The sequence below is a fragment of the Monodelphis domestica genome, chromosome 3, assembly GCF_027887165.1.
Source record: "Monodelphis domestica isolate mMonDom1 chromosome 3, mMonDom1.pri, whole genome shotgun sequence".
NCBI classification, from domain to species: domain Eukaryota; kingdom Metazoa; phylum Chordata; class Mammalia; order Didelphimorphia; family Didelphidae; genus Monodelphis; species Monodelphis domestica.
In genome coordinates, this window is record NC_077229.1 from 102,886,767 (window position 1) to 102,913,107 (window position 26,341).

At 50.8% G+C, this 26,341-nt stretch overlaps 2 protein-coding genes across 5 annotated transcripts in view; one reads left to right on the forward strand and one right to left on the reverse strand.

Moving 5' to 3' along the window:
* LOC100018308 (TBC1 domain family member 20-like) overlaps positions 1–24,428 on the forward strand; it is a 51,894-nt gene extending 27,466 nt beyond the window's left edge. Inside the window, exons 2-10 of one of the 3 annotated variants that reach the window (XR_465632.3) lie at positions 2,367–2,570; positions 3,905–4,084; positions 6,266–6,346; positions 6,686–6,872; positions 7,094–7,195; positions 7,412–7,553; positions 7,747–7,931; positions 8,132–8,693; positions 24,084–24,428. Coding sequence is in view for 2 of the 3 variants with exons in the window: in XM_001371548.4 (XP_001371585.1) it covers positions 2,444–2,570; positions 3,905–4,084; positions 6,266–6,346; positions 6,686–6,872; positions 7,094–7,195; positions 7,412–7,553; positions 7,747–7,931; positions 8,132–8,375 (1,248 nt within the window). In the remaining variant the exon portion in view is untranslated. Of the gene's footprint in view, positions 1–2,366; positions 2,571–2,593; positions 3,814–3,904; positions 4,085–6,265; positions 6,347–6,685; positions 6,873–7,093; positions 7,196–7,411; positions 7,554–7,746; positions 7,932–8,131; positions 8,758–24,083 lie in introns of those variants that run through there. The other 2 variants (XM_001371548.4, XM_007488765.3) reach the window with 2 other exon arrangements.
* On the reverse strand, positions 9,366–19,428 carry SCRT1 (scratch family transcriptional repressor 1). Of its 2 annotated transcripts, none has more exons than XM_056820724.1 (2): positions 18,726–19,428; positions 9,366–15,796 (listed from the first exon to the last, which is right to left on the reverse strand). In XM_056820724.1, exons 1-2 carry the CDS (start codon positions 18,838–18,840, stop codon positions 14,832–14,834), a joined length of 1,080 nt encoding a protein of 359 aa, XP_056676702.1. In that variant the 5' UTR covers positions 18,841–19,428; the 3' UTR covers positions 9,366–14,831. The 2 variants fall into 2 exon arrangements, with proteins under 2 accessions (XP_056676702.1, XP_056676701.1); XM_056820723.1 differs by having other exon boundaries at positions 9,366–15,799.
* Positions 24,429–26,341: the final 1,913 nt, after the last annotated feature.

Here is a 26,341-nt window from a genome sequence, read left to right on the forward strand (position 1 = left end):
AAAACATCTACTGTGATTGGTAGACGTAGAAACTTAGGGGAGGTGACATAGGAGAAAATTCTCTTTAAAAGGAGGTCAGAAAGGCCTCTGAGGTTAGTTCAGCTTAGGAAGCTGAATTGTAGGGGTTGGTGGCAGAACTTAGTTGAGCTGAGGAGCTGAACTGGAGGGTCTCTCTGAACACTAGAGTTTTGCTTGGAAGGATCTTGTGGTGAGTGATAAAAGACTGACTAGTCTCTCTTAAGGCTCAGGCCTGGGCCATTTTGGCCTAGGCCCTTCATACTATATTTCTCTTATTCTCTCTCCTCTTTCCTTAATTCCTTATTTGTATTCATTAAAATCTCCATAAAAACCCAGCTGACTTGGGTATTTCATATTTGGGAATTTTCCCATGGCGACCACTTTATTTTTAATATAAAACCAAGACACTAAAAATTATCTTTACAGTTTTGGCAATTCAAAGTCTTGAAACCCATATTTTCGCAGTCACAGTTTATGGCAACCACTCTTTTAATTGTAACAATAGTTATGTTTAAATGATCCATTGGGAGGGAGCACCTGGGTAGCTCAGTGGATTGAGACAGGAGGTCTTAGGTTCAAATCTGACCTCAGACACTTCCCAACTCTGTGACCCTGGGCAAGTCACTTAACCCCCATTGCCTAACTCTTACCACTATTCTGCCTTGGAACCAATACATAGTATTAATTCCAAGATGGAAGGTAAGGGTTTAAAAAAAAAAAAGTTCCATTGGTGAGCCTACTCTCCAAAAGGATCATAGGGGTATTGTGTAATTAGAATCTCTTACCCTAAAAAATACAGTTCCCAGAACCCCACTCTACTCACATTACCTGATGTAGGGAGGATATAAATTTGTTATAGCCCCTCCTCTCACTCTCTTCTCTTCCTGTTGTGGTTTTGGTGGAGCAGGCTTTTTAAACAGGCAAGGAGAACTTAGCCACATGGTCTTAATTTTGTTAAATAATTAGGTTTTTTTAACTTCTATTTCTTTTTTATTCCTTCTACTTCAAGTGATTATTAATAAACTCTATAAAATATAATTCTTGGAGTGTTGGATATTAGTTTAAGGCCTATACTTGGAAAACTTATGTGTACATTTATTACTGGAACAAAAAAAAACACTCACACTCAGGCCAGAGGACCTGGTACCTACCTCCTTAGATCTGAGAGTGTATCATCAAAAGTATATGTGAATTTTTTGTAATGAATCATTTCAGTTTCACTTGATCTTAGATGATTGGCTGTGAGCAGATTTGATTGATAAAGGATTTTGAGAAGTGATAGCTAAAGGGGTGGAAGGGAGGTTAACCTCCAAGATTAGACCTATTCTCCCCCAGCCTAGGGTTTGATGGTTCCTAGGCCAGAGGTTATTGCCCTTTGGAACCAAGAAGGAAGAAGCTCAAACTTATAGGATTGTATACACATTGTTGCTGTGGAGAAGGAAAGGAAGGCTTCCCTTTCTATGTCTAGGTCTATATCTTGTTTCTACATAATTTTAAATAGACTGTCAGTTTTTTGAGAGCAGTTACTGCTGAATTTTTTCCTTTTGCATTCCCAGAAGCCTGGCACACAGTGTAGGGCATAATGGATGCTTCTTGACTTCTTAAAGAAAAGTCTTGCTGGGGGCAGCTCGGGGCTCAGTGGATTGAGAGCCAGACCTGGAGATGGAGAGTTCTGGGTTCAAATCTGACATCAGACACTTCCTAGCTATGTGACCCTGGGCAAGTCACTCAACCTCCATTGCCTAGCCCTTACCACTCTTCTGCCTTGGAATCAATATTGATTCCAAGGCAAGGTAAGGGTTTAAAAAAAGAAAATAAAAGAAAGGTCTTGCCACTCACCTAGCAACATAACAAAAGTCAGCACTGCCAACAGTTATCCTTGGTCTGTATTCAGCATCCCAGTCCTTATGAGCTAAGAAAACCCACTTAAAAAAAAATAATTCCCTTCTTGCGCACCATCTCAGCACCTAGATTTTGGAGCCACCCAAGCACACCAAACTTCTTATAGTTCTCTTTTTCCTACTTTCCTGCACCAGATATGTTCAGGCATTCTCCAATCAACGTGCCCCGTCTTTTTTCCAGCTTTTGTTGTAATTGGCCCCATTTCCCAGAGCTGGCGGGAGCTGCCCCCTGGCTTCATATCCACATGTTCCTGTGCCACCAAATCCAGGAAGCCCAGCTAGGGAGTGAGTTGCCCCACCCTGCCAAAGGGAACCAACTCTGGGAAATCACTGGCGAAAAGACTACATTTCCCTGGCGGCCTTGCGTGCAGGGCCTTGGGCGCCAATTGGCGAAAGTGTGGAGTGAAGGGTTTGGTGACCAGTGAATTCCTTGGGCGGTTCCTGTAGGAGCCAATGAACAGAAAGGAACGGGGCTTGCCGCAATTGCCCGGCTTTCTGGACCCGAGAACTGAGGTGGCAGCAGCATGAGAAGGGTCCGTGGTATCGGAGACCGCCGGGGAAGCCGGAATCCAGGTGGGACCGGAGCCAAGGCCAGCGAGGGGAAACTGACATCGCAGCACGCCCAGGGCCTCAAGAGTAAGCCGAGCGCTGGTGAGTGAGGGGCTGGGAGGGGGGCCGCGGGACGGGACGGGTGGAAGGAGGAGGTGACTGGGAGGAAAAATCCAATGGAAAGACTAGCAGTATGGAATCTGACCAATAGCAATAGGACTATTCTTCCTAGGAAGACCGTCCTGTGAAGGCAGGAAAGACTGGGGGACGACTGGAGAAGGAGTCAGGGCAAGGGGGGCGGAGCTTGTTGGGAACCTGTCGGATGTGGGTGTATCGTGTAATTAGTTCCATTTAATTTAACTAGTATTCAGCGCCTACTAAGTGCCTGGCACGTGCTATCCCCTGAGGGTGCAGAGATTAAAAAAAAAAATTCTCCACTATCCCTGCGCCCTAGGAGTTTAGATATCTTCCTGGTATTGATCGATTGAAAGAACTGATCAGTAAAAACGAATTGTGTACCAAGTATTTAGAAATGAATTGGGGAGGGAGGATAATCCTAGGCCTCGGATAGGAAGGACACTGGAGCTGAGCCCTGGAGGGAGGACTGAGAGCATTCTAAGATTGAGGGACTACCCTGGGATGAGCTCTGTGCTAGAGTGAACTGTTAGGGGACAGACCCAGAGCTCAAGGGTTCTTAACTTTTTTTTTTTTTTAATTAATATTGAGAACTATTTCAATATAACTTTGTTCCTTTATAACCCTGTTTTTCATTTTATACAATTAAAAACTTTCGTCTGAGGAGGTTGCACTATCTTGGACACCAGCATAAAAAGGCAAAGAGATTCATGACAGAAAAAGTGTAAGAACTTCTGGAATAGAGTACAGTCTGTGCAATGATTGAAGGTGGGAGGCTTTTGAGGATAATTTCAGTGAAGACTGAGCTTATTATAAGGAAGAGGACCAGGGAAGTATCCACTGCTGAATTGGAGAGGATTGACCTTCTTAAGGAAGGCTTCTAAAGCCTGTCTTCTTCTAAGGCTCTGTTCAAGGGTTACCTCCTATCTGAGGCTTTCCTGTATTCTCTTCCCTTTTCAATTCATTTGTATTTACTTGGCAGTTTGTTGATCTTCTCTAAGCTTAGAAGGTGTCAGGCTAGAGGAAAATTTATTCAGTTAAACAGTTTTATCTTGAAGGGTATGGGGAGGTGGCATCTATCTGTTCATCTGAAAGCTCTAACCCCATGAATCTGAGGAGAAAAAGCCCTCTGTCAATCCTCTGGGAGCTCACAAACTTATTTAGTGAATTTCAGAGTAAAAAATGAAAAATTCTTGGAGAAGATAGGATGGTGAGTACATAAAGAAGTGGGTCTGGGGAATTTTAGGAGTCTGGTAGCTATTTTCTGGACTTCATGGGGATTTTGGCTCTTGTCCCTGCAGAATCCTGGAGAAGGCAGAAGCTGTTGCAGATTCATGAAGCCCTGAGCCAGGATCCAGTAGATGTGGAGTTTCTTCGAATGGCTGCCCAGAGTCGAGGGGGCCTACTTAGCGACCAGGTCCGGAGAAAGGTCTGGCCCCGGCTTCTGGGCCTTAGCCCCTATGACCTGCCACCCCATCCAGGTGTGAGGGCAAGGGTGTGAAGGGGAGACTGGGAGAGAAATGAGAGGGAAATAGGGATGAGCACTAGCTTATTCCCCAATCCTTCATTACCTTTCATTTCTATCCTCACATGTCTGTAACTTCTATGGGGAACAATGGGAATCTCTGGGCATAGAGACAAGCAGAATTTCAGTGCTCCAAGGCATTTGAAGAATCCTCTTGTCCAACCTATTCTCTAACTTATACCTGAGCAGGTGTCTTTGGGATTTAGTTTCTTGTTTGTAAAATCAGAAAGTTGATCTAGATGAACTATAAAATGAGACCAGAATATTATAATGAAAAAAGCCCTAGATTTAAAGATGGAGGACAGAATTCAGATCCTAGTGCTGATGACTTATTCAGCTTCTTGGGAAAAGTCATTTAACCTTTCTGGACCTCACAGCCCTCATCTGTTAAATGAAGGGGTTATATTAGATGACCTCCAAGTTCCCTTGTAGCTCTACATCTGTAATCCTATGATCTCCAGCCAGATGTAGAGCTCTACATCTGTAATCATATGATCTCCAGTAGTCATCCAACCTTTGTTTGACGTTCTCCTGTGATCTCCAGTGATAGAGAACTCCTTATCTCCAAATATAAAGCATTCCACTTTAGGCAGCTTAAATTATTGTAAAATTCTTTCTTGCTATTGAATAAAAAATTTGCCTTTCTGCATCTTCCAGCCCCTTTGTCTAGTTTTACACTGTGGAGACACTGCATAGAGTACTAGAAAGTTTTTAAAAATTCTAGGTCCTACCATTTCTATGTCCTAGCTATTTGACTTTGAACCTTTTGAGGCTTGGTTTCCTCATCTGTAAAATGGTTATTAGAAAAAAAATCTATGGCAAGAAAAAGCACAGTATAAGAGGAAGCTTGAGTTCAAGCCTAACCTCTGTCTTTCAGAGGCTTTAAAACTAAATTATACAAAAATTGCTGATCTCCATCAATGGAAGCAGTTTCCTTTTATGCTAGTAGTTCTTTGTAGAAAGGAAGGAAGAAAATAAGTTGCAAGCATCTACTATGGGCCAGGCACCATGCAAACTATTTTAGAAATATCTCATTTGATCCTCACAACAGCCCTGGGAGGTAGGTGCTATTATTATCTCCCTTTTACAATTGAGGAAAATGAGACAGAGAGAGCTCAGGTGATTTTCCTAGGGTCACAAAGCTATTCAGTGTTTGAGGCAGTATTTGAACTAATGTCTTCCTGACTCTAGTTTCAGTACTCTTTTCACTGAACCACATCTAGCTGCAGAGTGAAATTACAGGTCCGGATGTGTATGGGGTGTGTGTGTGTGTTTGTCTGGACTTGTGATTTCTAGAGATGGATGGACAGACAGACAAATAGTATGTTAAGATAAAACGAAATAATGCATATGAAGTGCTTTCCAAACCTTAAAAAGTTCTAAGCAAATATCAGTTGTCATTGTTAGTATTACTGCAAACCAGTATTTTTTAATGGCATTATCCAAGGGAAAAGGAATTAGACTTTTTCTGCAAACCTCCAGAACCTCTAAAGCCCTGAGCTCACACATAGATTGTGTTCAGTCACCAAGTTCAGCCCAGTATAGTACCATCTTCCTGTCTCTACCCAGAGTCTACTCTGGGAAGTCTTAAAATAGTGATTCGAGCTAAAGAGATGGTGATTTGTGTGTGGGGCGTGGGGGTGGGGGAGTGTTTTAGCTGCCCAAGTCCAGAGTTTGGGGGCCAGGTTACATTATCCTTTGGAGTCCAGCAGAAAAAGTCTAAATACCTCTTCCCTATGACAGCACTACAACTAAAGATCACAGACTTGGAATCCCAAGACCTGGGGTTTCTGATTTTAGCTACCTGTGTGACATAAGGCAAGAGACCCTTCTTGGTGTCCTCATTTTTGAATTCTGTAAAATGAGGAAAGTGAGGGTCTTGGACATGTTGATTGTGAAGGCCTGATGCCTGCTCCAAATCCTATGATTTTTTTTTTAAATACTTGAAGAAATGATTAGGTCATTGGCTTCTTCTCCTTGACCTACTCCTTCTATGGCATGGACTCAAGTCTGCTGATCAGCTGAGAGTATCTGGGAGAGCCGAGGGTGGGTGGGAATGAGTTGAAGTCTTGGGGCCTTGGAGGAAGGAATGCTTCTGATCCTGAATTCCTGCTTGCTTGTCTTTCTCTTCCCACAGGCCGAAGCCCCCTCCAGGACCACAGAGACTATCACCAGGTGCAAATGGATGTGGAGCGCTCCCTGGCCCACTTTCCCCGAGGTGAGGTGCCTAGCATGGGCTGGACAGGGAGGGGAGGGGACAAAGAGGGCAGCCAAGGGTGAGTGAGGAATTGGCTTCAGGGAGATAGGATGGTGTGATAGAAAGAACACTTAATTTGGAGTCCAATAGTCCTGGATTCAAGTCTTTTTTAGGATTCCTGTGGCCTTCCTCAAGTCGTTTTACCTTACTTTTCTCATTTGTAAAATGAAGGGTTTGGATGAGATGGTCTCTAAGGTCCCTTCCATCTCTCAGTTCTGTGGGGGAGGGAACCTGGAGAAGGCAGAGAGGGACAAGGAGAGTGAAGTGACAGTAGCTTCTCCTCCCCTTCTGCCTGGGCAGGGATGCGCCCAGAGCAGCGGGCAGTGCTGCAGGAGCAGCTGGTGGCTGTGATCCTGGCTGTCCTGAGCGCCCGGCCAGAGCTGCACTATTACCAGGGCTACCATGAAGTGGCATTGGCTCTGCTGCTGGTGCTGGGGCCCCGTAAAGCGGCTGCCCTGCTGGACCAACTCTCCATGCACCACCTCAGGTACCCAGGGAATAAGGGGCATGCAGTGACCCACATCACCTCAGTAGCTAGGGCCTGGGAGTGGGGGGAGTATTCAGGCCTGGGGAGTAGTTCTTCTTGAATCAGCCTAATGGGCTTAGGGCATGAAGGGACACAGAGCTGCTCCCCTGATACCCTCTCAGAGGAGCTGGAGGGAGGCATCACTTGGGCAGCTGACCTCTAATGCCTGGGACACCTATCAGGGACTTCATGGATCCGACAATGGATAACACCTGGCACATCCTGAACTACCTGCTGCCTCTGCTGGCCCGGGAGAGTCCTCAGTTACACAGCTTTATGGAGAGGTAGTGAGCCCTAAGGCCAGAGGGAAGGGAATCTGAGGCTAGAACCCTATGGGCAGGGCCAAACATGAGCCCGGGAACTGTGGGGAGGTGGTCAAGGGACCCAGGCAGTGGCCCGAAGGCTGTGCAGGAGAGAGAGGGAGGGTATTATCAGGAAAGTGGGACGGACCCAGCAGGGTGAGAAGGTGCTCAGCCTGAGGCCCCAGTCTGTTGTGCCAGGGCCGAGGTGGGTACAGTATTTGCCTTAAGCTGGCTGCTGACCTGGTTTGGCCATGTGCTACCTGAGCCCACCCACGTGCTGCGCCTCATGGACTTCTTCCTAGCTTCTCATCCACTCATGCCTGTCTACGTGGCCGCTGCGGTATGGACTGGTCAGGGCTGGTAGGGCTGGGGATGAGGGAGGGCTGGGATCAGAGTTGTACCCTAATCGTTTTCTAGGTGGTTCTAGGTGGTGGGGTGGAATCTATTGGGGGCTGGCTTTGATCCTGGAGGTCCTGGTGGGGAAAGAAGGGTCCTGGGGCCTTGCTCTGATCTATGCTTCTACCTGTTCCCAGGTAGTTCTGCACCGGGAGCCAGAGGTCCTAGCAGGGCCCTGTAACATGCCGAGCCTGCACCAGCTGCTATCTCGCCTGCCTCAGCCCCTGCCCACTGAGTCCCTCCTGGCCCAGGCCCTGAACCTCTTTACCCAACACCCTCATTCCCAGCTGGCCCAGGAGGTTGCCATGAGGACCCATAGCAGGTGACTTATTGTATGCGGGGCACTAGGGCTTGTGGGAGATCCCATGGAGAAGGGGAGATTACCGGGCTTTTGGTAGGTGGTGAGATGCCAGGGTGGGTCCTTGAGGAAATGGATTGAGAAGGAGACCCGGTCAGAAAATGTTCCATAATCCAGACTCAGGATGTATCACTGATTTTCCCCACCTCACCCCCCTTCTCCAGCTTATCCATCGAGGGCTCCTTCACAGCTCTACAAGTAGCCTCAGCACACCAGCGACCTGACTGGGTCCTACAGAAGCAGCGACAGCAGGCAGGGTGCCAGAAGCCCTTAGGGAGTCAAGGTGGGCCCAGCACCCTGGTGAAGGCAGCCGTATGGGGTCTCTCAGCGACATTAGGGGCAGCAGCCCTGGCTGTAACACAGACTGCCCTGGGCTGGAGCCCTGAACTTCTGTGGAAGATCTTCTAGATAGACACATGAACCATTGTGACCTTAGTTGGCCCCCAACCAGTGGACTGGCCATCGTTGGACTGAGCACAGCTCAGATAGCCATGACTGGACTGACCAATCATAATAGCACTGGTAACAGTGGCCAGTTGGACAGAGGACCTGAAGAGATGGCCAGGAAAGGAAGGTTAGACACTCCCTCCTCCCACCTCCCATCTCCTACTCCCCAGAGGGATAGAAGCCTTGGAGAGGGTTCCTCTGAGAACACCGTGCTGGGGGACTGGGCACAGAATAGAGGAGACCTGTCTGGGCCAGTCTCTTGCCTCCCCCAGGGCAAAGGTGAGCCATCATGGTTTTGTACTTGGACCAATAAATTCAGAGCTGCCTGGCTCCTGGGGAGTAAGTACATCCTCATCTCTATCACTAGGCCAAGCCAACACAGACAGGCTAGGAGGGGGAGTTTATCAGTAAACTGTGTGTCCCCTCCAGCTCCTAGAAGCCTGCTCTGCTGCTGCCTCCACATGGTTGGTTCAGGGAGAACAGCTGGGCACAGGAATCATTTCACCTAACTTTTCTACTCCTCCTTGAGGCCTGGTATTTGAGATGAAATGATCACAGACAGAAAGAGAAAGACAGTCAAACATACAGACAGACTGAGGAAAAAAGAGACTAAAAGAGGTCTGACAAACTGAGGTGCAAGTAGACAGATTCAGAGAGAGAGAGAGAGAGAGAGAGAGAGAGAGACTCAGCATCCTAGGAGGTATGCTGCCAAATAGACAGAAAAAGAATGGACCCAGAGATAAAGGCAAATAGAAGGGGAGGGAGAGACAGAGACCCAGACTCCAGAAGAAAGGTGAGACACTAGAATGCCACTGTAGTTTAGAAGATGAAACCCAGACAGGCCCTTTAGCTGCCTTCCCTCTCATAAGACCTCCTATTCCTCAGGGTAGGGGGCCCCAGTGTTTGAACACCACCAGATCACAGGAAATTAAGTCTCAGGAACAGAAGCAATTCTATCAAGAGTCGCGTTTATTCTCCTCTTGGAGGTGCGGTGCTCCGGGGAGCTGGTGCTATTGTGCTTAGGAAGGAGGTCTGTCCGTCCGTCCGTCTGTCCGGCCGGCCCCGAGCCCCCCGGGCCGCAGCCCCAAAAGCGGGGCATGAGGAGTCAGGCGGAGGGGAGGAGGGGGACGGCCCACGTAAAAATCCCAGCCTGTCGGGGCAGGGCAGGGGAGTATGTACAAGGAAGGGGGAAGGGAAGGGAGTCATGTGCTGCAGAGGGAAACAGGGGGAGGGCACAGCTGCCCTGTCCCCTCTCAGCCCTAGCTCTCCCACTCACGCTGGGTGGCCCCGGGGCCTGTTGCAGTCAGTACAAAAACAGAGGTGCTACCTATACACGTTCCTTCTACCTGAATTCGCTAAGGTGGGATATTGTGCTGATTCAGAGATGGGGACTTGGGGAGGGAAGAGAAGGAGGGACCCATGGCTTTCCACGGTAGGAAGGGGGGGGCAAGGCATTGGGGAAAGGGGGTCCCTGGCCTGGCCCAGCGGCTGTGAGACCTGCTCACTGCTTAGGTAAGTAGGTAGACCAATGTGTGTGCAAGCACAGAGGAGGAACACAGGGGAGGTAGGGAGGGGCCCAGAGAGGTCCTGATGTGTGTGTGTGTGTGTGTGTGTGCGTGTGCGTCCGCGCGCGTGCATGCATATACCAAGTGACTGTTTGCCAAGAGACCCGTGCCACTGTGTGTTGTGTGTATGTATATGACTGTGGTAGTGTTCCTGGGCATGTTTGTGTGTGTTTGTGTATGTTCCTGTGTTCCATGTACAGCTGTGTTGGTGTGCCTCTGTGTGGCTTGTCTGGGTGTCATGCAGGCTGGAAGACTATCTGGCTGTGCTTGAATATGTAAAGTGGATGTATAGCCTCCTTGCTATGTGTCATTGTGATGGAATGAGATTGGAAGCTCCTTGAGGGCAAGGACCATATCTTAGCTTCTTTTTATGTCTCCTTTAGTAGCTAATGCAGGCTTAGGCTAGGTGAATGTTCTATGAAGATGATAGAATCTCTGAGCTGAGAGAGCCGCAGCTGACGTGGAGTGAACACTGGATCTTGGAGGAGGTGGTCTAGTGAATCCCACCTCCAGCACATACTATCTGTGTGAGTTTCCTCATTTGTAGAATGAGTAGAATACTTGCAGTACCTACTCCACAGGGGTATGATGAGGAATAAACAAGTAAGACAATGTATGGATGTCAAATACTTTGTAAACCATAAAATGTTCTAGAAACATCGGCTCCAATTAGCCCAGCCTGAACATGAGCTGGAATCCTCTCTATAATTAACTCTAGCAAATGCATCCAGACTCCTGATTGAAGACTTTCAGTGACAGGGAGTTCACTTCCTCACAGGGCAGCCATTCCCCTTTAGGACAGTTCCAATCTTTAGAAATGGCCTTTTCCCTCACATCAAGGGGACATCTGCCTCTCTGTGATATATCAACTCCTTTCCTCCCAATTCTGCCCTCTGGAGCCAAGCACCAGTTGAGTAAATGAATGAATGTGTATGCATATCTACCACCATGTATCTGTGCCTATGTACATGGTAGTAATTGGGGGAGAGGATTGTGATGGGGGGGGGGTGGGCAGGGGAGAATGCTGTGATTGTGTTCTGCTATACAATTGTATCCCTGGGTGCATCATGTAGTGATGGGTGAACCTAAGGCAGAGGAGCGGAGGTCTCTGCACTTCCCCAAACCCTCCTCCTGGGGTTCCTAGAGTTGGAAACCTCATCTCTCAAAGAAGTTGAGGTGGTGGCTATATGTATGACAGTGTGTGTGAGGGAGTCAAATCTGTGTTAGTGTTTATTTCTGAGTATTTCTATTTTTCCATACATTTTTTTCTAGTCCTACTGTCTGCGTGCCTCTATGTCCATCCAGATCTCCATACAGCTCAGTGTCTTGTCATTGCAGAATTTCAGGGCTGGAAGGGACCTCAATAGCCATCTAATCCAACTTGTAACTGAAAAAGGAATTCTTGTCCTCAATCTGGTTTTAGTGTCAAAGGATCACAGTACATCAGAGCTAGAAGGGTCCTTTTTCACCATCTAGTACAAGCCTCTCGTTTTACAGGGGAAAAAAACAGAAGCCCAGTTGCTCAAGGTCATACCTAGGAGTGACAGGATTGGAACTATAGCCAGCCCAGTTCTCCTGATTTGCTGTACTTTTTCCACCACACAATACACTGCCTTGAGTACCTCAGTGTGGAGTAGGAAAGCTGTTGCCAAATCATTCCCCCCCCCCCCCCCCTTCATCTTTTGGTGATTCTCTTCTGCATCTTACTCAGTGTCTCTTCACTTCAGGCAGGGGTGTTCCCCCATCCTTGAAATTCTCAAACCTCTCTTTTCAATCTTACTATTTGTGCCCCAATATTCTAATTAGAAAAGAGGAAGAAACAGATGCATTATCCTCTCCTAGACTACAAGCTCTGTGAGGGTAGATACATCATTCTCCAACACAGTGTACCAGAGAAGTTTAGCTGTTAAGTGGTATTTTGTTTCCCTTTGTGCCTCTTGCTTTATTTTCTCGAGCCTCCTTATTTCTGTCCCCTTGTCTGGCTTTCCATCCGATTTTATTGGTCTCATTGCCTCCTTGTTCCGCTCTCCTTGCGACCATGTCCATTTCTGTCTCCTTGTCTTCGTGTGTGTGTGTGTGTTTGTGTGTGTGTGTGTGCGCGTGCGCGTGTGTGTGTGCGCGCGTCCTCCGCCTCTCTCCCCAATCTGGGGTCTGTCCCTTGGTGGTCGCCTCCCCCGCCGCCGCCGGGCCAGCCGAAGGGGCCTTGGTTGGGAGCCAGGGCAAGGGATTATTGGATGGGTGGGATGGGTAGAGAAAGTCTGCGCGTATGGCCCCCGCCCACCTCGCGCAGTGTCCCTGATATCGGCGCGGGGCGGGGCCTGGGGCGGGCTTGGGGGGAGAGGGAAGTGGGGGGGTACCTGATTCTCTGTAACACTAGAGGCGGCGGCAGCTTCGCATGCAGTGCGCATTATTGCTCTATAGTCGGTATCGGACTATCTAAGGGGAGGGAGGGGGGTAAAGAAGGAAGGGAAAGGAGCGGGGGCGGGGCAGCCCCAGGGAAGGGAGGGCGGGGCTGCATGCAGTGACGTCACAACGGCGGCGGCCAATGGGGTGGGGCCCTGGGGGGGCGGGGTCGCCGCCGAGGCTTTGGCATAGACGGGCAAAAATTGGCAACTGAGTGGGAGGAGAGAAGGGCGGAACGTGAATGGAGTTTCTGGGGGTGGGGAGGAATCTGTATGTAAGGAGGTATGGGTGGAGCTCCGATGAAGGACAGAGCTGACGGGGGCGGAGCTCCGAGATTGGAGTAGGGACCTGGGAAAGAGTGGAGCATGTGGGGAGGATTTTTAAGAGGGGCGGAGCTCCGATGACGAGGGATGCATGTGGGGGAGAAGAGCTGCCAGAGGGGCGGAGCTCCGAGGAAGCGGAGTTGGGGGGGGGGGCGCCTATTCTAGGAGGAGGGGGCAAGAAAGTTTTAGCAGGAACTTTCTCGCAGAAAAGCCCAGGGCAAGGACCGGGACAGCCCGACCCGAGTGCAATCCATTCATCAACATATAAATAACAGAAATAAATAAACCCAACGCGCTTGAGAAGCCCCCCTGAACCCCCAGGGCTTTACCCGCAAGGCGAATACTGAGAGGTGGTGGGGGAGGGGGGTGGGCGACGTGAGCGTCACTATTACAGTTTGCCCCGCCTTCCCCAGGGACATTTAATGCCTAGGGGGTTGGGGCTTGGATAGGGTGAAGGAACCCAGGGCTAGGGAAGGTCGGATAAGTCCATGCGATCCGATATGCGTCATTATTATTCGTTAAGGGGAGCAGGGACTGGGGGCCCAGGTAGCTGGACCGGAAGAGTTCGGATTTGGCGGGCGGAGGCAGGGCAGAGGTGAAGGAAGGGGAGGGCGGGGTCCGAACTGGCCCCTTCCAGGTCTGAGCTAGAGAGATGAGGGGAGGGGTCTTCCCAGTCCTCATCTCCCTGCGTCCCAATCCCCAGAGAACTGTGGGGAAATTGCCCTCTTGCCAGCCCCTCGTCCTCCCTGGGGCTCCACAAAGGAGGAGGCTGGACCCAGGGTCCTACAGTCCTCCCTGAGCCTGCAGGCAGGGGGCGGGGCGGTCCCGGGGTACTCAGCCTTGAGGAACCTGGGGCTGGGAGTCCCCTGGGGTCTAGTGGACCCTAGAAGGAGCCGCCACTCTCCCAAGTTGTGCAAGGCCCTGAGGGAGGACGAGGCCCTGTGACCCTATTGCTGGGGGAAAAGGTGGTAGGATGGGAGGTCCCTAGGCCCCAGCCTGTGAGGGATACTGATCGGAGAGGGCAGAGGCAGGGCACCGCCGCCTCAGTAGCCTATTGCTTAAAGGAGGTGGACTGCCGAACCCAACCCAGTTTCCCTATATCCCCTTCAGCCAGTAAAGGCCCAAGGTGGCTGGGGGAGGCGCTGTCTCCGAGACCCTATCACTGAGGTGGGGGTGACACTTTCCCAGCCTAGGGGACTTCAGACAGGGAAGGTTTCCCTGGGTGACCCTATTGCTGAAAGAAGTGGGGGATACCCATTCCCCAGCCTGGGGCTTCCCTTAGGAGATAGGCCAGAACCTTTCCAGGGAGACCCTATTGCTGAATAATGGCCTGTACACCTCTTACCCAGATCCTATCCCTAGCCTGCCCCAAAGTGGGAACAGAGGGACCAAGAGGTCGCCTATCAGTACCCTATTGCTGAGCAATGAGGGACTTGTCCCCTTCTCCAGCCCAGGTCTCAAAAGGGGGAACTAGGTGAGATCAAGGCAAGCCACCTTCTCTGTGGCCCTATCATCTATTAGATGGGGGAAAGGGGGATCCTTTTCCTAGACCGGTTCCTAAAGGGGGAAGAGAACAGAGACTGCATTCACCTTCCCAGGGAACCCTATTGCTGAGTAGTAGGGACAAAATCCTCCTCACCCATTTTCCCCAAATGGGGGTGGGGAAGAGGAGAGAGGTCACCTTGGGAGGTCCCCCCTCCCCAGTCAAGGGCCCTCAAGAGGGGAAACAGACATGAAGACAGAGAAGAGGTCGCCTTGGGGGGAAGAGTGCCCTCCCCAGCCTGGGGTCCAGAAGCTGGGACAGGGGCAAGGCCACCTTTCCCTTCCTCAGGGACCCTATTGCTGAATAGTGGAGGATGCTCCCTCCCTAGCCTGGAGCCCAGAAAAGGGGGCCAGAACGGAGGCCATCTTTTCCGGGGACCCTATTGCTGATCAATTGGGAACACCTCTCCCCCCACACCCTTCAGCCAGAAGCCTGGAAAAGATCAGAGGCTAAACTGCCTTCCTCTTCCCAGGGGAGGGGAGCCCTATTGCTGAGAGGACAGGTGAGGACCCCAGCTCTCTCCTCCCAGGCCCCTATTGCTGCCAGAGGAGGGAAGGGAGATGGAGCTCTGGTAACCCCCCCTTCATGCCCGAAGTGGGCTGAGAGGAGGCGGGCCGTGCACTGAGGAGGATGCCGAGGGAGGCGCAGGGCCGGGCGTAGTCGGGGGGCTTATGGTCCCTCCCCCACTTCCCTCCGCGGCTCCCCCTCCGGCGCTGCCGCCCTTGAAGCAGGCAGACTCGTAGTGTTTGTTGAGATAGGACTTGAGGGCGAAGGCCTTGTGGCAGCGCTTGCACTGGAAGTGCTTAAAGGCCGAGTGCGTCTGCATGTGCGCGCGCAAATTGGAGCGGTCAGCAAAGGCTTTACCGCAGTGCGCACAGCCGAAAGGCTTCTCACCAGTATGCGAGCGCATGTGGCCCTGCAACAGCCAGGGTCGTGAGAAGGCCTTGCCACACACACCACACTTGTGGCGCAGGTCGTGCGTGAGCAGGTGCATAGCCATGGCTGGCATGGACACGTACACCTTGCCGCACGTGGGACAGCGGCGCGCCAACTTGCTGTCCAGGCTGCGGTGCGTCTGCTTGTGCCGGCTCAGGTTAGACGACGTGGCGTACGTCTTGCCGCAGTCGCTGCACGCGTGCCGGCCAGCGCGCGCCTCGGACCCCTGTCCCGCCCCGCCTGCCTGTTGACCCCGCCCTCCGGACCCCGCCCCACTCCCGGCTCCTCCTCCTGCTCCTCCACCGCTGCTGCCGTCGGGTCCGCCTTGGGCCGAGGCTGCGCTGGCGCCCTTGCGGCGAGATCGGCCGTCGGTAATGAAAAAGGAGTCTGCAGCGTACCCCTCGCTGACAGCTGCATCACCATTGATGTAGCCTCCTGCAGCCGTGGCCAGCTCTGGTCGCGGGGTAGGCGGTGGGGCCGAAGCAGCAGGCGGGCCCAGCTCTCCGCGGACGGCCGCTGCATACATAGGCTCCTGGGACGGGCCCTTGAGCAGGGAAGCATCTGAATCTGCGGCATCGTACACGGCTGGGGCGATGTAGTCACTGAGGTATCCTGCTGGGGGCAGGGAAAAGTAGGAGGACACGAAAAGGAAGAGAGGGACACAGGGAGAGATAAGAGAGATAAAGACGAGACAGTGATATGGAAAGACAAGTAGAAACAGGTGGAGGAGGGGAGAGAAGGAGCAGTCAGAGAAAGATGGAGAGGAGGAGACAGATGGGAGAGAGAGTAAAAGGACAAGGACATAGATACAAAGATAGCAATAGGGAATGGGGAAGCAGGCAGAAGAGGAATTGTGTGGATAGTGAAACAGTGACAGAAAGGGGGCCAAGAGAATACGCAAGGACAGAGATTGTAGACACACACAGAGACCCAGGGAGTGGGGGCAGGGGGTGAGAGAACAAAGAGGAACCAGAAGCAGGAGTCACAGCGAGGTAAATGATGAAGATAGGATAAGAGGGACGAAAGAGAGCCAGAAGAGACACACAGACAAGGTGAGAGAGAGGAGAGGAGGCAAGAGAGGATGGAAAGAGATGAGAAGGGGATTGACCAAATCTAGGCCCCTCCCTTTCCCCCCATTCACTTCCCCTGGGGGGAGCAGCTGTGCGGTAATGATTCCCCCTTCAACTCATTCCCCCATCCAATCCAAGGGAGCCTCAAGGTCGGGGGAGGGGGGTGGGGAGGGTTGTGGTTGGGAGACTCCCATCTCTTCCTTCCCCCTCCTCTTCCTACTCCATCCTCTCTTCCTTTTCCTCCTCCTTTCCTCCCTCTTCCTCTTCCTTTTCTTCCCTTCCTTCTCCCTGCTCCCTTCCCCTACCTCCTCCCCCCTCCTCTTCTCTCTCTTTCTCTCTCTCCCTCCCTCCCTCTCTGGGTTCTCCCCACTTCAGCAGTTTTGCCTGATTATGCAACACACTGCAGACGGCTGCTGCCTCCTCCTCCAGGCATCAGCAGTGGCAGCTGCACAAAGCCCTGTGGTACCCCCCATCCCTGATGCCTACCCCTCCCATACCCCCCTGCCCACTGGCCTCTCCCACCCCCCACACCCTAAGGACCAGAGGGGAACTGGGGTGTTTGGGCCAAGTAAGGCTAGTGGGGGTGGGGATAAGGAGGGTGGGTGGGAAAATGGAAGAGGAGTGGCATAGTCACACTGCCACACACATGGCATCATGCAGGCCACATGCCGTGTCCCTCAGAGTCGCCCACAGAACACACAGAGATAACGTCAAGCATTGATATGGTCCCATAGCACAGCCGCACCCACAACCCCTAAGCACATGGAGTCATCCCACTCATCTTAGGTCATGATTTAGTATAGATGGCATAGGGTCAGCTGTAAACTATTAAAGACAACCAAGGAGTCACATGTACTGTCACTCACTCATATAGGGCCATTCGGATCACACATGTTCTTATAACATATAAGATCAATATCATGTTCCCTTACAGCCACATGTTCACCCACAGCAACACATACATATACAGGGTCAGATATGGTTGCACACAGATGGATATACTGTCAGAGTCAATCCTTGTCTCACACATACAGGGTAACCTGTGGTGATGCAGTCATATATATGGAACACATTCAGGGCAACACATTCAAGTCACAACAGAGGGTCACAGACATGGTCACATGCACACTCGAGGTCACACAGGGTCACACATTTGGGATTGTACAGTCACAAAACCCTACACACCTATGTTCACACACATGATCACACACATGCAGAGCCCTACACATAGTCATACAAGTAGTCTCTTCAGCACAGCCCACTCTCTCCCTGGCCTAGATCTAACAGTTGTCCTTGAACTTGTGTGCCCTCAAACAAAGAGGCATCTCTCATCTACCACAGACCCCTGCCACCTCCCAGTCCCAGATGTCCCCAACTCCCCTATCAGGCTCACAGACTCTGCTTTCCACTCTTCTGCATCTCCACACATACAGATTGAGCTTCTACAGTGATACAGTTCTTCCAGGACAACTCAGAGACATCTTTGCTCAGGCTCATCCCCTCATTCGTCTATGATTCTCTTATCTAAACATCCACAGACCCTTTCCATCCAGCTCTGGTACTAGCTTTAGCCCTACTTCATCCCCTTCTGTGTCTGTCTCCCCCATGTCCTGATGGGGAGATGTCTGGGTTGCATGTGTAACCATGTGTCTGTGTTTCTGTGCATGTCCCTACATGTTGATGTGTTTGTCCCAGCTCTGTGTGTGTGTGTGTGTGTGCCACCCCCATCCTCACCTACCAGGCCCTGGTCTCTACCTTCAGTTTCTGTTCCCCATCCCAGTGGCTTCATTCTATTCCTGTCTTTAGCCCTGTTCTGTTCTTGGTCCCCATTCCAGTCCCCTGTAACCAGGTTGCTTTCCCCCCCTTTCATCCTTCTGCAGTCTGTAGCTTGCCCCATCCTCCTTATCCTGCTGCTGTGTTTAAATGGCTAGTGCCTTTAGTCTTAGACCCCCTACACTTTGGACCCAGCTTCCCAACCCCACATCTCAGCGGCAGAATCTGTGATCTTCCCCTAACCCCTTGTAATGTGGCCTCCTTGTAGCCCTTGGCCCTGAATATCTCCCCATGACCTACCATGTTCTGCCTTTTCTAAAGTCCCTACTCCCCTATTCTAACTACCCATATCTCAGTCCCCTAGAGACCCTGGCCCTCTCTTTTAGTACCCGACAAATAGTCAAGGTTCTCCCACCATATCTCAGCATTGTAAAGACCCCATACCCTTGTTCTCTGGAGCTCCCAGAGTCCCAGCCTCATATATCTCATCACTCTCCGTTTCTGTTCCCTGGAGCTCTGACCCCCATATTCAATACCCCAACTCCTGCCCCCACCTCATATCAGTACCTATGCCGCTCACACCCTAGTCCCGGGAGCCCTGTGCCTCAACTTCCTATACCCCAGAGCCCCAAGCTCCCCATATAGTGGTCCCCTGAAACTCCCAGGTTCCCACATCCCCAGTCCTTTAGCCCCCTCACCTTTCTCTGGTAGCCGGGTTCCGAGGTCGCTTCGTGCCCGGCCATAAGGCCCCTCCAGGTCAGAAGAGGAGAACGCATCAAGTTTGACCTTTTTGACCAGGAAAGATCTGGGCATGGTTCCTGCGGGGCTGTGGGGCCTCTGCGGGGCCGGGGGACGGAGGGCGGCCCGGGCTAGGGCCTGGGCCGGGCGCGAGGGGGCTGCGGCCGCCGCGGAGCCCCCTCACCATCCGCGGGGCGGTGGCCGCGGGCCAGGCAGAGCTGGGGGCTCGTCTTCTTATACAGCGTCCAGCGGCTCCTTTCGGCCTCAGCTCCTCGCCAGGCCGCCGTGGCGTGCGCCGCCGCCTCCTCTCCTCCTCCTCCTCTTTCTCTCCTCCTCCTACTACTTCTCTCCTCTCCTTCTCTCCTCCTCCTTCTCTCCTTCTTTCCCCCTCCTTCTTTCCTCCCCTCTTTCTCCTCCTCCCGTCCCAGCCCTCGGACAGGAGTGTGTCTATGGGGGGGTCGGCTTTGCCCCCAGGTCTCCTCCCAGGCCCGGCCCCGGCCCCCCCGGGGCCCCGCCGCCGCGGCGGGCGGGCGGAGCGACGGTCCCTCAGTGGCCCCCCATAGCCCCGTGGGGCTCCGCGCGGCCGGGGCCCGGGTTGGGGCCGGGGCGGGCGGGCGCACGCTGCGCCTTTCAGCACCACGGCCAGCACCCGCTCCGAATCTCAGGCTGGGGCTGGGGCTGGGGCTGGGCCCGGGGGCTGCGGGCAGCCTGGGCTTTATTGTTCTGCCGGCGGAGCGGGCGGGGGGCTGAGGGAGGGGGCGGGGGGCGGGGGCGGGGCTCAGCGCTCGGACAGCTCCCGCCGCCCGTGATCGCCTCGGTCTGCCTCTGCCTCGGTCTCTGCCTCTGGCCGGGGCCCGGCCGCTCACTTATAAAGCTGGGAAGGGGGGGGAGGAGTAGGGGGATACGGCGGAGGCGGGGCTGGGCTCCCCTCTTCCCCTCCCCCGGGGGCTTCCCCTTCAGCAATGCGAGTACTGGGCTTGAGAAAGAAGAGAAGGAGAGGGGGTCCTGACCTCCCCGGGAGGTTCCGAGGATAAGGAGACCCAGGCATTTGGGAACCCTGCCTGCCCTCCGAGTCAGGGTCCTCGCCTTCCCCTCCCCCTGGGCTGCGGGTCTCGGAGGCCCCGTGTCCGCGGAGGCGGGGGGGGTGGGGGTGTGTGTGTGTGATGCTGAGGCAGCGGGACTGCATTGGGGCCAACGCGGCGCCCTCTGCCGCAGTCTCCCCCCCACCCCCACCCCCCCGTCTCATTCTCATATGCTTTGGCCTCCTAAAAACCTCGGACACCTCTCTCCCTGTCCCGCGTTGGGGGTATTTTCAACCTTCCTCCTTCCTCTAAGAAAGATTCAGACTTTTCTTCTCTATTCATTATTATTTATTATTGTTATTATCTATGGAAGAAATACTATTTTCCTTGCCCGCCCGCTATAAAGCCATGCTGAGTAGGATGCCTGGGAACCAAGGGGACAACACCCTCTCCCCCGCCCCCCACCCGCCCCATTAACGTCTCTCAGTCCCGAACTTTACAGGCCGCCCCCTGACGTCAGGGAGGGCCCTGCCAATGGAGAGGGGCGGCCTGGACCCTAGGAGAGGGGAAGTGGGGGAGGGTCCTCGTGCACAAAGGCCGTGCTCGGAGGAGGGGTTTATGTACATGTTCCCAAGAGGAGGGAGAGATACCACTCGGACCCATGCCAGGGCCTCATTCCAACTCGATTCTTCCCCTAAATTCCCCAGACCAGATAGCCCCCAAATCCTCCTAGCACTCCGTGAGTCCAATGGAGAACCGTGGGCCCTCTGACGCGTGCGAGGGCGTGGGTAATGTTCCAAGGTCACGAACAGGTTTGAGTGGGAGGCCGTAGGCTAACATGTTCCAGGGGCCTGGCTTTGGGACGGGCATTGTGCCTCTGTGGCTGCGACACATCACTGGCATCAGCGACAGCGCTGGTTGCGTGACCCTGATTTTATGTGACATTGTGTGAGTGTCACAAAGAGTCTTACCCAGTATTCTACACCCTGCGTGTGTGGCATTAACGCTGCCTTGTATGACAGGGATAGCATGTATGGCGTTGTGTGAATCTGGCATTTTGTCTGTGACCTTGTGTGTGACACTCTCTACCGAGAGCAGTTGTGGGATGAGGATGCTCACAGAAGTTCAGATTTAGAGCTAAAAGTGACCTTGGAGGTTATCTACTCTAAGCCTCTCATTTTACGAAAAAAGGAAACTGAGGCCCAAAGAGGCCAAGTATTTCGTCCAAGGTCACACAAAGTATTAGAAATGGAGGTCCTATGATTCCCATCGCGACACCCAGGACCCTCCAATTACTTAACTTCTTCTATAGGACATTGTCTGTGACACTCACTTGTGTCGCTAAATCCGATAGTCTGACTGACATTGTGAGACACTGTGTGGTTGTCACCAGCTCTGTCACAGTGTGTGTACCACAATGTAACAATTCTTTGAACAAATCTTCAGGGGTGTGTTTTGGGGGCCGGGTTGGATCAGGATCTCTAACCTGAGTGCGCATTCGCTGAGAGTGGGCGCGCACGCAGCTGTGGGCCAAAGGCCCTAGGTCGGCGGAGCCGAGCTGAGGGGAAGTGCTGATCTCAGCTCGAACAGGCTCCGCCTTCCTATTTGCATAATCTTTGGGGGCGGGGTCGAGACTCCGTTGCTGCTAGGTCTCATTTCCCAGGCTGTAGGGCCTGATGGCTAAGAGAGCTTTCCTGGGCTGTATGAGAGGGACTGGAGCATGGCGACTGTGTGTGGATACATGTTGCGTGATTGTTTACAATTTTGTGCATGTTTGTATGTATGTGTACGTGTGACTGTGTTGTGCGTGCATACAGAGATCACTTTGTGCCAGGGTGTCTGGGGAAGGGGAGGAGGCGGGGTCCCAATGTCTTTGTGGCAGCCGCCAGGGCCTGGGTGGGGGCGGGAGCTGCGGGGGGACATTCATCTTGAGTGTCAGGCTGTCCCTAGGGGTGGAGCCGCCCCCTTATCTCGGTGCCGCAGCCGGGACGGGACCTAACGGGGAGGGGGAGTGGCGGGGGAGGCTCAGGGCCTAGGAGCCCGATTCATCTGGGCCAGGCCTGGGGTTACTGTGGGTGGACGTGAGTGTGAGCGTGTGAACGAGTTGAAGGTTGGGAGGGGGGGAGGGTTGGGGGCCGCAGCCGGAGAGATGAGGCCAATTAGCATTTTGATTGCGGGCCGGGGGCAGCCTGGGGGAGGGGGGGCGCATCTGGGCAGAGCCGCCTCATTACCGTCCACCAGCCCCCCGGGGCTGGGACCCAGGCTCCCCTAGCTCCCAGACCCAGCCTCCTGGCTCCACTCGATGGTCCTCTAGTCCCCTATCCTTCTGTTTCCGAACCTCTCTTTTGCTGATACCTCTACTCCTGTCCCCTCATTCTTCTATCCCCTTGTATCCTCATTCTTTTGTCCCCCAGCTTTCTGTCCTCAGCCCCCCATCTTTGTGTTCCTTAGCTATCTTCCCCTCCTTCCTTCCACTCTTCTGTCTCCATCATTCTATATTCTTCACGTCTCTCTGTTGCCCATCCCTTGGTCCCCATGCACCATCACCCATCTCTCTGTATCGTTATCTTTCTGTCCCTATAGCTCCCTCTCAGTCCTTCTGCTCATCTTTTTTTATCCCCTTTACTTTGCCCATTTTCTGACCTTTGTTCTTCATCTTTGGCACTCATTTCCTTTCTTTCAACTTTGGCAAACATCTCTTTTCTCCTACTATGTACAAAACCATCTTCCTGTTCTTTTGCCTCCCCCTTATTCCCATCCCCCATCACTATACTTTGTCTCTCAAATTATTCTCTCCCCATCCATCTGACCTCTGTCCTTATCCTGTCCCTCCACTACTATCTCCAAGTTGTATGTGTGTGTGTGTTCATCTTCTATTCTCCTCTCTTTTTTTTTTGCTGTTCCTCTGCCTTATCTCAGGCCCCTATGAGTACATCCCTCAGTTCCCTTACTTCTCTGGCACTATCTTCTGTTCCTGTCTCTTCCTTTCTTTGCCACCCAGTTAGTTCATCTATCTGTTCTTCATTCCTCTGTTCTGTCAAATCTATTCCCATCCTGTTTTTTCCTTGTTTCTCTTAGGTACACCTCGTTCTTTTCTTTCCATCTACTTCTGTACCTTCAGTCTGTTTTCTCTGTGATTCATTGATGTCCAATTCTCTCTATTTCTCTGTTCCCCCATTTCTCTCTTTTTGTTCTCCCATTCCTATCCTTGTTTCTCCTCATTTCTGTCCTGTCCTTCATCTCTGTTCCCCCATCCTTCTTTCCCTCTCCCCATCAGTGACTGGATAATGAGGTACGGACACATGTGTGTCAACTCTCTCCCCACGGGAACACTTGGGGTAGCACGTGTTCCATGAGCCCCCTGAGTCCCTGACCCCCGCTGAGGATGGGCAGCCGGCACTCGGGCAGGACGGACACAGCTGGGCTCAGGGAGCTGCCATCAACCAGAACAACCCAAGCCCAACACACACATGCGGCCCCAGGTCAATTATCAAGCCCCGCCCCCAAGCAAGGCTCCATGACAGAGCTCACTCTGACTCAATTACTCAGGCCCCACCTTTTTCCCTACCTCAATTATCCAGCCCAGCTTCCTATCTTTGCTTCAATTATCCAGGTCTCACTTCAACCCATATTCTGCCAAACAAGACAAAAATGGAAAATGACAATGGTTGAAGGCTTGCAGGAAAACAGGTACATTGATGTACTTGTCCATATAGCTGTAGATAGGTCCAAACTTTCTGGAAAACAATTTGGAACTATGCTCCCAAAGTAAACTGTATATTTGACCTATATCCCAAAGAAATAAAAGACAGACTAAAAAGATGTATATGTACAAATATATTTGTAGCAGCTCTCTTTGTTATGTAACAAGGAACTAGAAACTAAGAAGGGATACCCATTATTTGGGGAATAACTGAACCAGTTGTGGCATGTGAATGTAATGGGATACTATTGTACTAAAAAATGAACAAAGGTGGTTTTGGAGAAACTTGGAAGGACTCATATCAACTGATGCAGAATGAAGTAAGCAGAATTATAAGAACAATTTATGCAGTAAAAAATACCATGAAGAAAACTTTGAAAGACTTAAGAGCTCTGACTAATTCAATGGACAACTGCAATTCCAGCCTGCTATTGAAACATTCTTTGCTTTTTGGAAAAAAAAAAGGTAATTGACAGAAGTTGCAGAATGAGACACACATTTTTGGTCAGGGACAATGTGAGAATATATTTTATTTTGACTAGGAACATATTTATTTGAAAAGTTTTGTTTTCATTTTTAATTTTTTTTTTCAGTTAGAGTTGCATGGAACATGAGGACTAGGGATAAGATAGCCAGAGAGAGGGAGGGGACATCATTGAAGCGTTAAAAAAATGAACAGAAGAGAACAGAAGGAAGGCCAGAAGAATCACAGATGAGCAGAACAACTTGGAAAGTTTCATGTTGAATTATATTTTAAAAGAAAAGCAAAATGTACATAATAGAGACTCATTGTTTCATGAACAATCTTCTTTCTCTCTCCTACTGTGTATATGGAAATGCTAATTGTATTTGGTATTTGTTAACTTTGGAATAAAAAAGTCTTTTAAAAAGACAGCTGAAAATAATAAAATCTTAAGTCCTGAAAAAAAATCAATTGCCTTGTCAAGATATTGACTTCTGGGATTTCAGTCCTTGTTTAATTGTGCAAGTCTGAGCCCTGTCCCTGGATCAATTATCCTGGCCTTATCTGTAGCTATTGGGACACACAGCTCAACTCAGTTCCCTAGACTATGCTTTCCTTGGCTTTACCCTTGACTCAGTTATCCATCACCAGTCCTGCTGCCATTCTCTGGGAATCTTCACCTCTAATGTAGTTAATAAGGGATTGTCACACAGGGATCATATCCTCTGGTATTGGCCTCTCACAGATTCTCTGATGCTATCTAGTGCCCATTTCCCTTCATAGCCCCAACACTCCTTCTACCCTTATTACCAAGGATGTTGAAAGAGGTACATATAGGTCTGAGAATTAAGGATTGGTGATATTACTGGAGATAGAATTTCATGTTACTAGAGGTGTTCAAACAAAGAATTGGATGTTCCTTTGTGAAGGAAGCTATGAAAAAACCATCTAGGATTCTGGGACAAATTGCCAAAATTCTTTTACATTTATAGACTCTCCACTTAACACCTAACTCAAAAACCTTATCAGAGATCCAAGTTCTATTTCTGGCTCTGCCACATATTCTATGATCCCAGAAATCCCTTTCCCCTGGACCTCAGTTTTTCCATCTGCAAAATGGGGGTGGTTAATCCTTTCCTTGATTAAAAAATATGGAAATATTTTGAAAGTGTTATACAAATATATGAGATTATTTTATTTTTAAGAATGGGCTGAGGCTGAATGGATTATGATAGGACCCTATTTGCCATAGACACTACAACAATTCCCCCAGTTTTATAACAATATAATGAATTTGATACCCTGTATAAGAAAGCTGTATAAAGTTGTAACCAGTTGCCTTCCCATCACTGGAGGTCTCTAAGCAGAGGCTTGGTAAATCATTAAGGATATGGTAGAAGATACTGTTTTTTCAGTTGCCTTTGATTCCTGAGATTTTTTGGGTCATCACTGTATATCTCTGTGTATCTGACCTCCTCAACCTTTAGCCCAGAGCCACTTCTGCTCATCTGGAGCTCTTGCCTTCCTTTGATTTCTGCCTCTCAGTTTCTCAGACTGCTATACCCTTATTTTCCTCCTTTTATAATTTCTTTTCTCTTTCTAGTTTCTTCCCTTCCTTCTCCTTTTTGCTTATCTTTCTTTTTCATTTTCATAATTTTCTCCTTCTTTTTCTCATTCTCATCTTTTTCCCTTCTACTATTCTTTCTCCCCTTCTTCTGCTCTCATATTCATTTTCTTTCTCTCCCTTCTTCCTCATTTTTCTCCCTCACTCCTTACCATTGGAAAGGACTATGGGTATAAAGCTTATGATGATTTTAGCTTTTAAGGGTAGGGGCAGATATAGGCCAGACCTGCTGGAGCAGGAGCTTAATATTTATATGAAAAATGTTTGCTTTTTCATTCCCTGAGTAATACTAATTCTTGATAGAGACTGGAGGGAAACTCACTTCTGGGAAGTTTAAGAATTCTTGCTGCCTTGGAAGCTGCAGTGCTGCCATACTCATGCTAGAGGGGATGGGGCAGAGGGAGGAAGAAAAACCTCTTGATAGATGAGTAGATTTATTGGAGGATAATGCCCCTTTGTGTGGGCGTGGCTTGGGTTCCCTAGAGTCTTATGTGAAACATCATGACAAGTGGTGCTATTTGGTCATAGTAATAAAACTGGGTTAGTAGCAGGACCCACAAGGTAAGGATGAGCACATTTGTAGCTGCCCAAGCCATATAGGGCCCTGAACATAATTCTAGCCTCTCACACTTAGCTTGTCTAACCTGGAGCTCCTTATCTCTCCATGAAACCTGCCCTTTCTTCCAACTTTCTGTTTCTGTTGATGATACTAACATTGGGTCAGCAAAGTCTCCTTCCCTGTTTCCTATTCTTCCTCTTGCTCT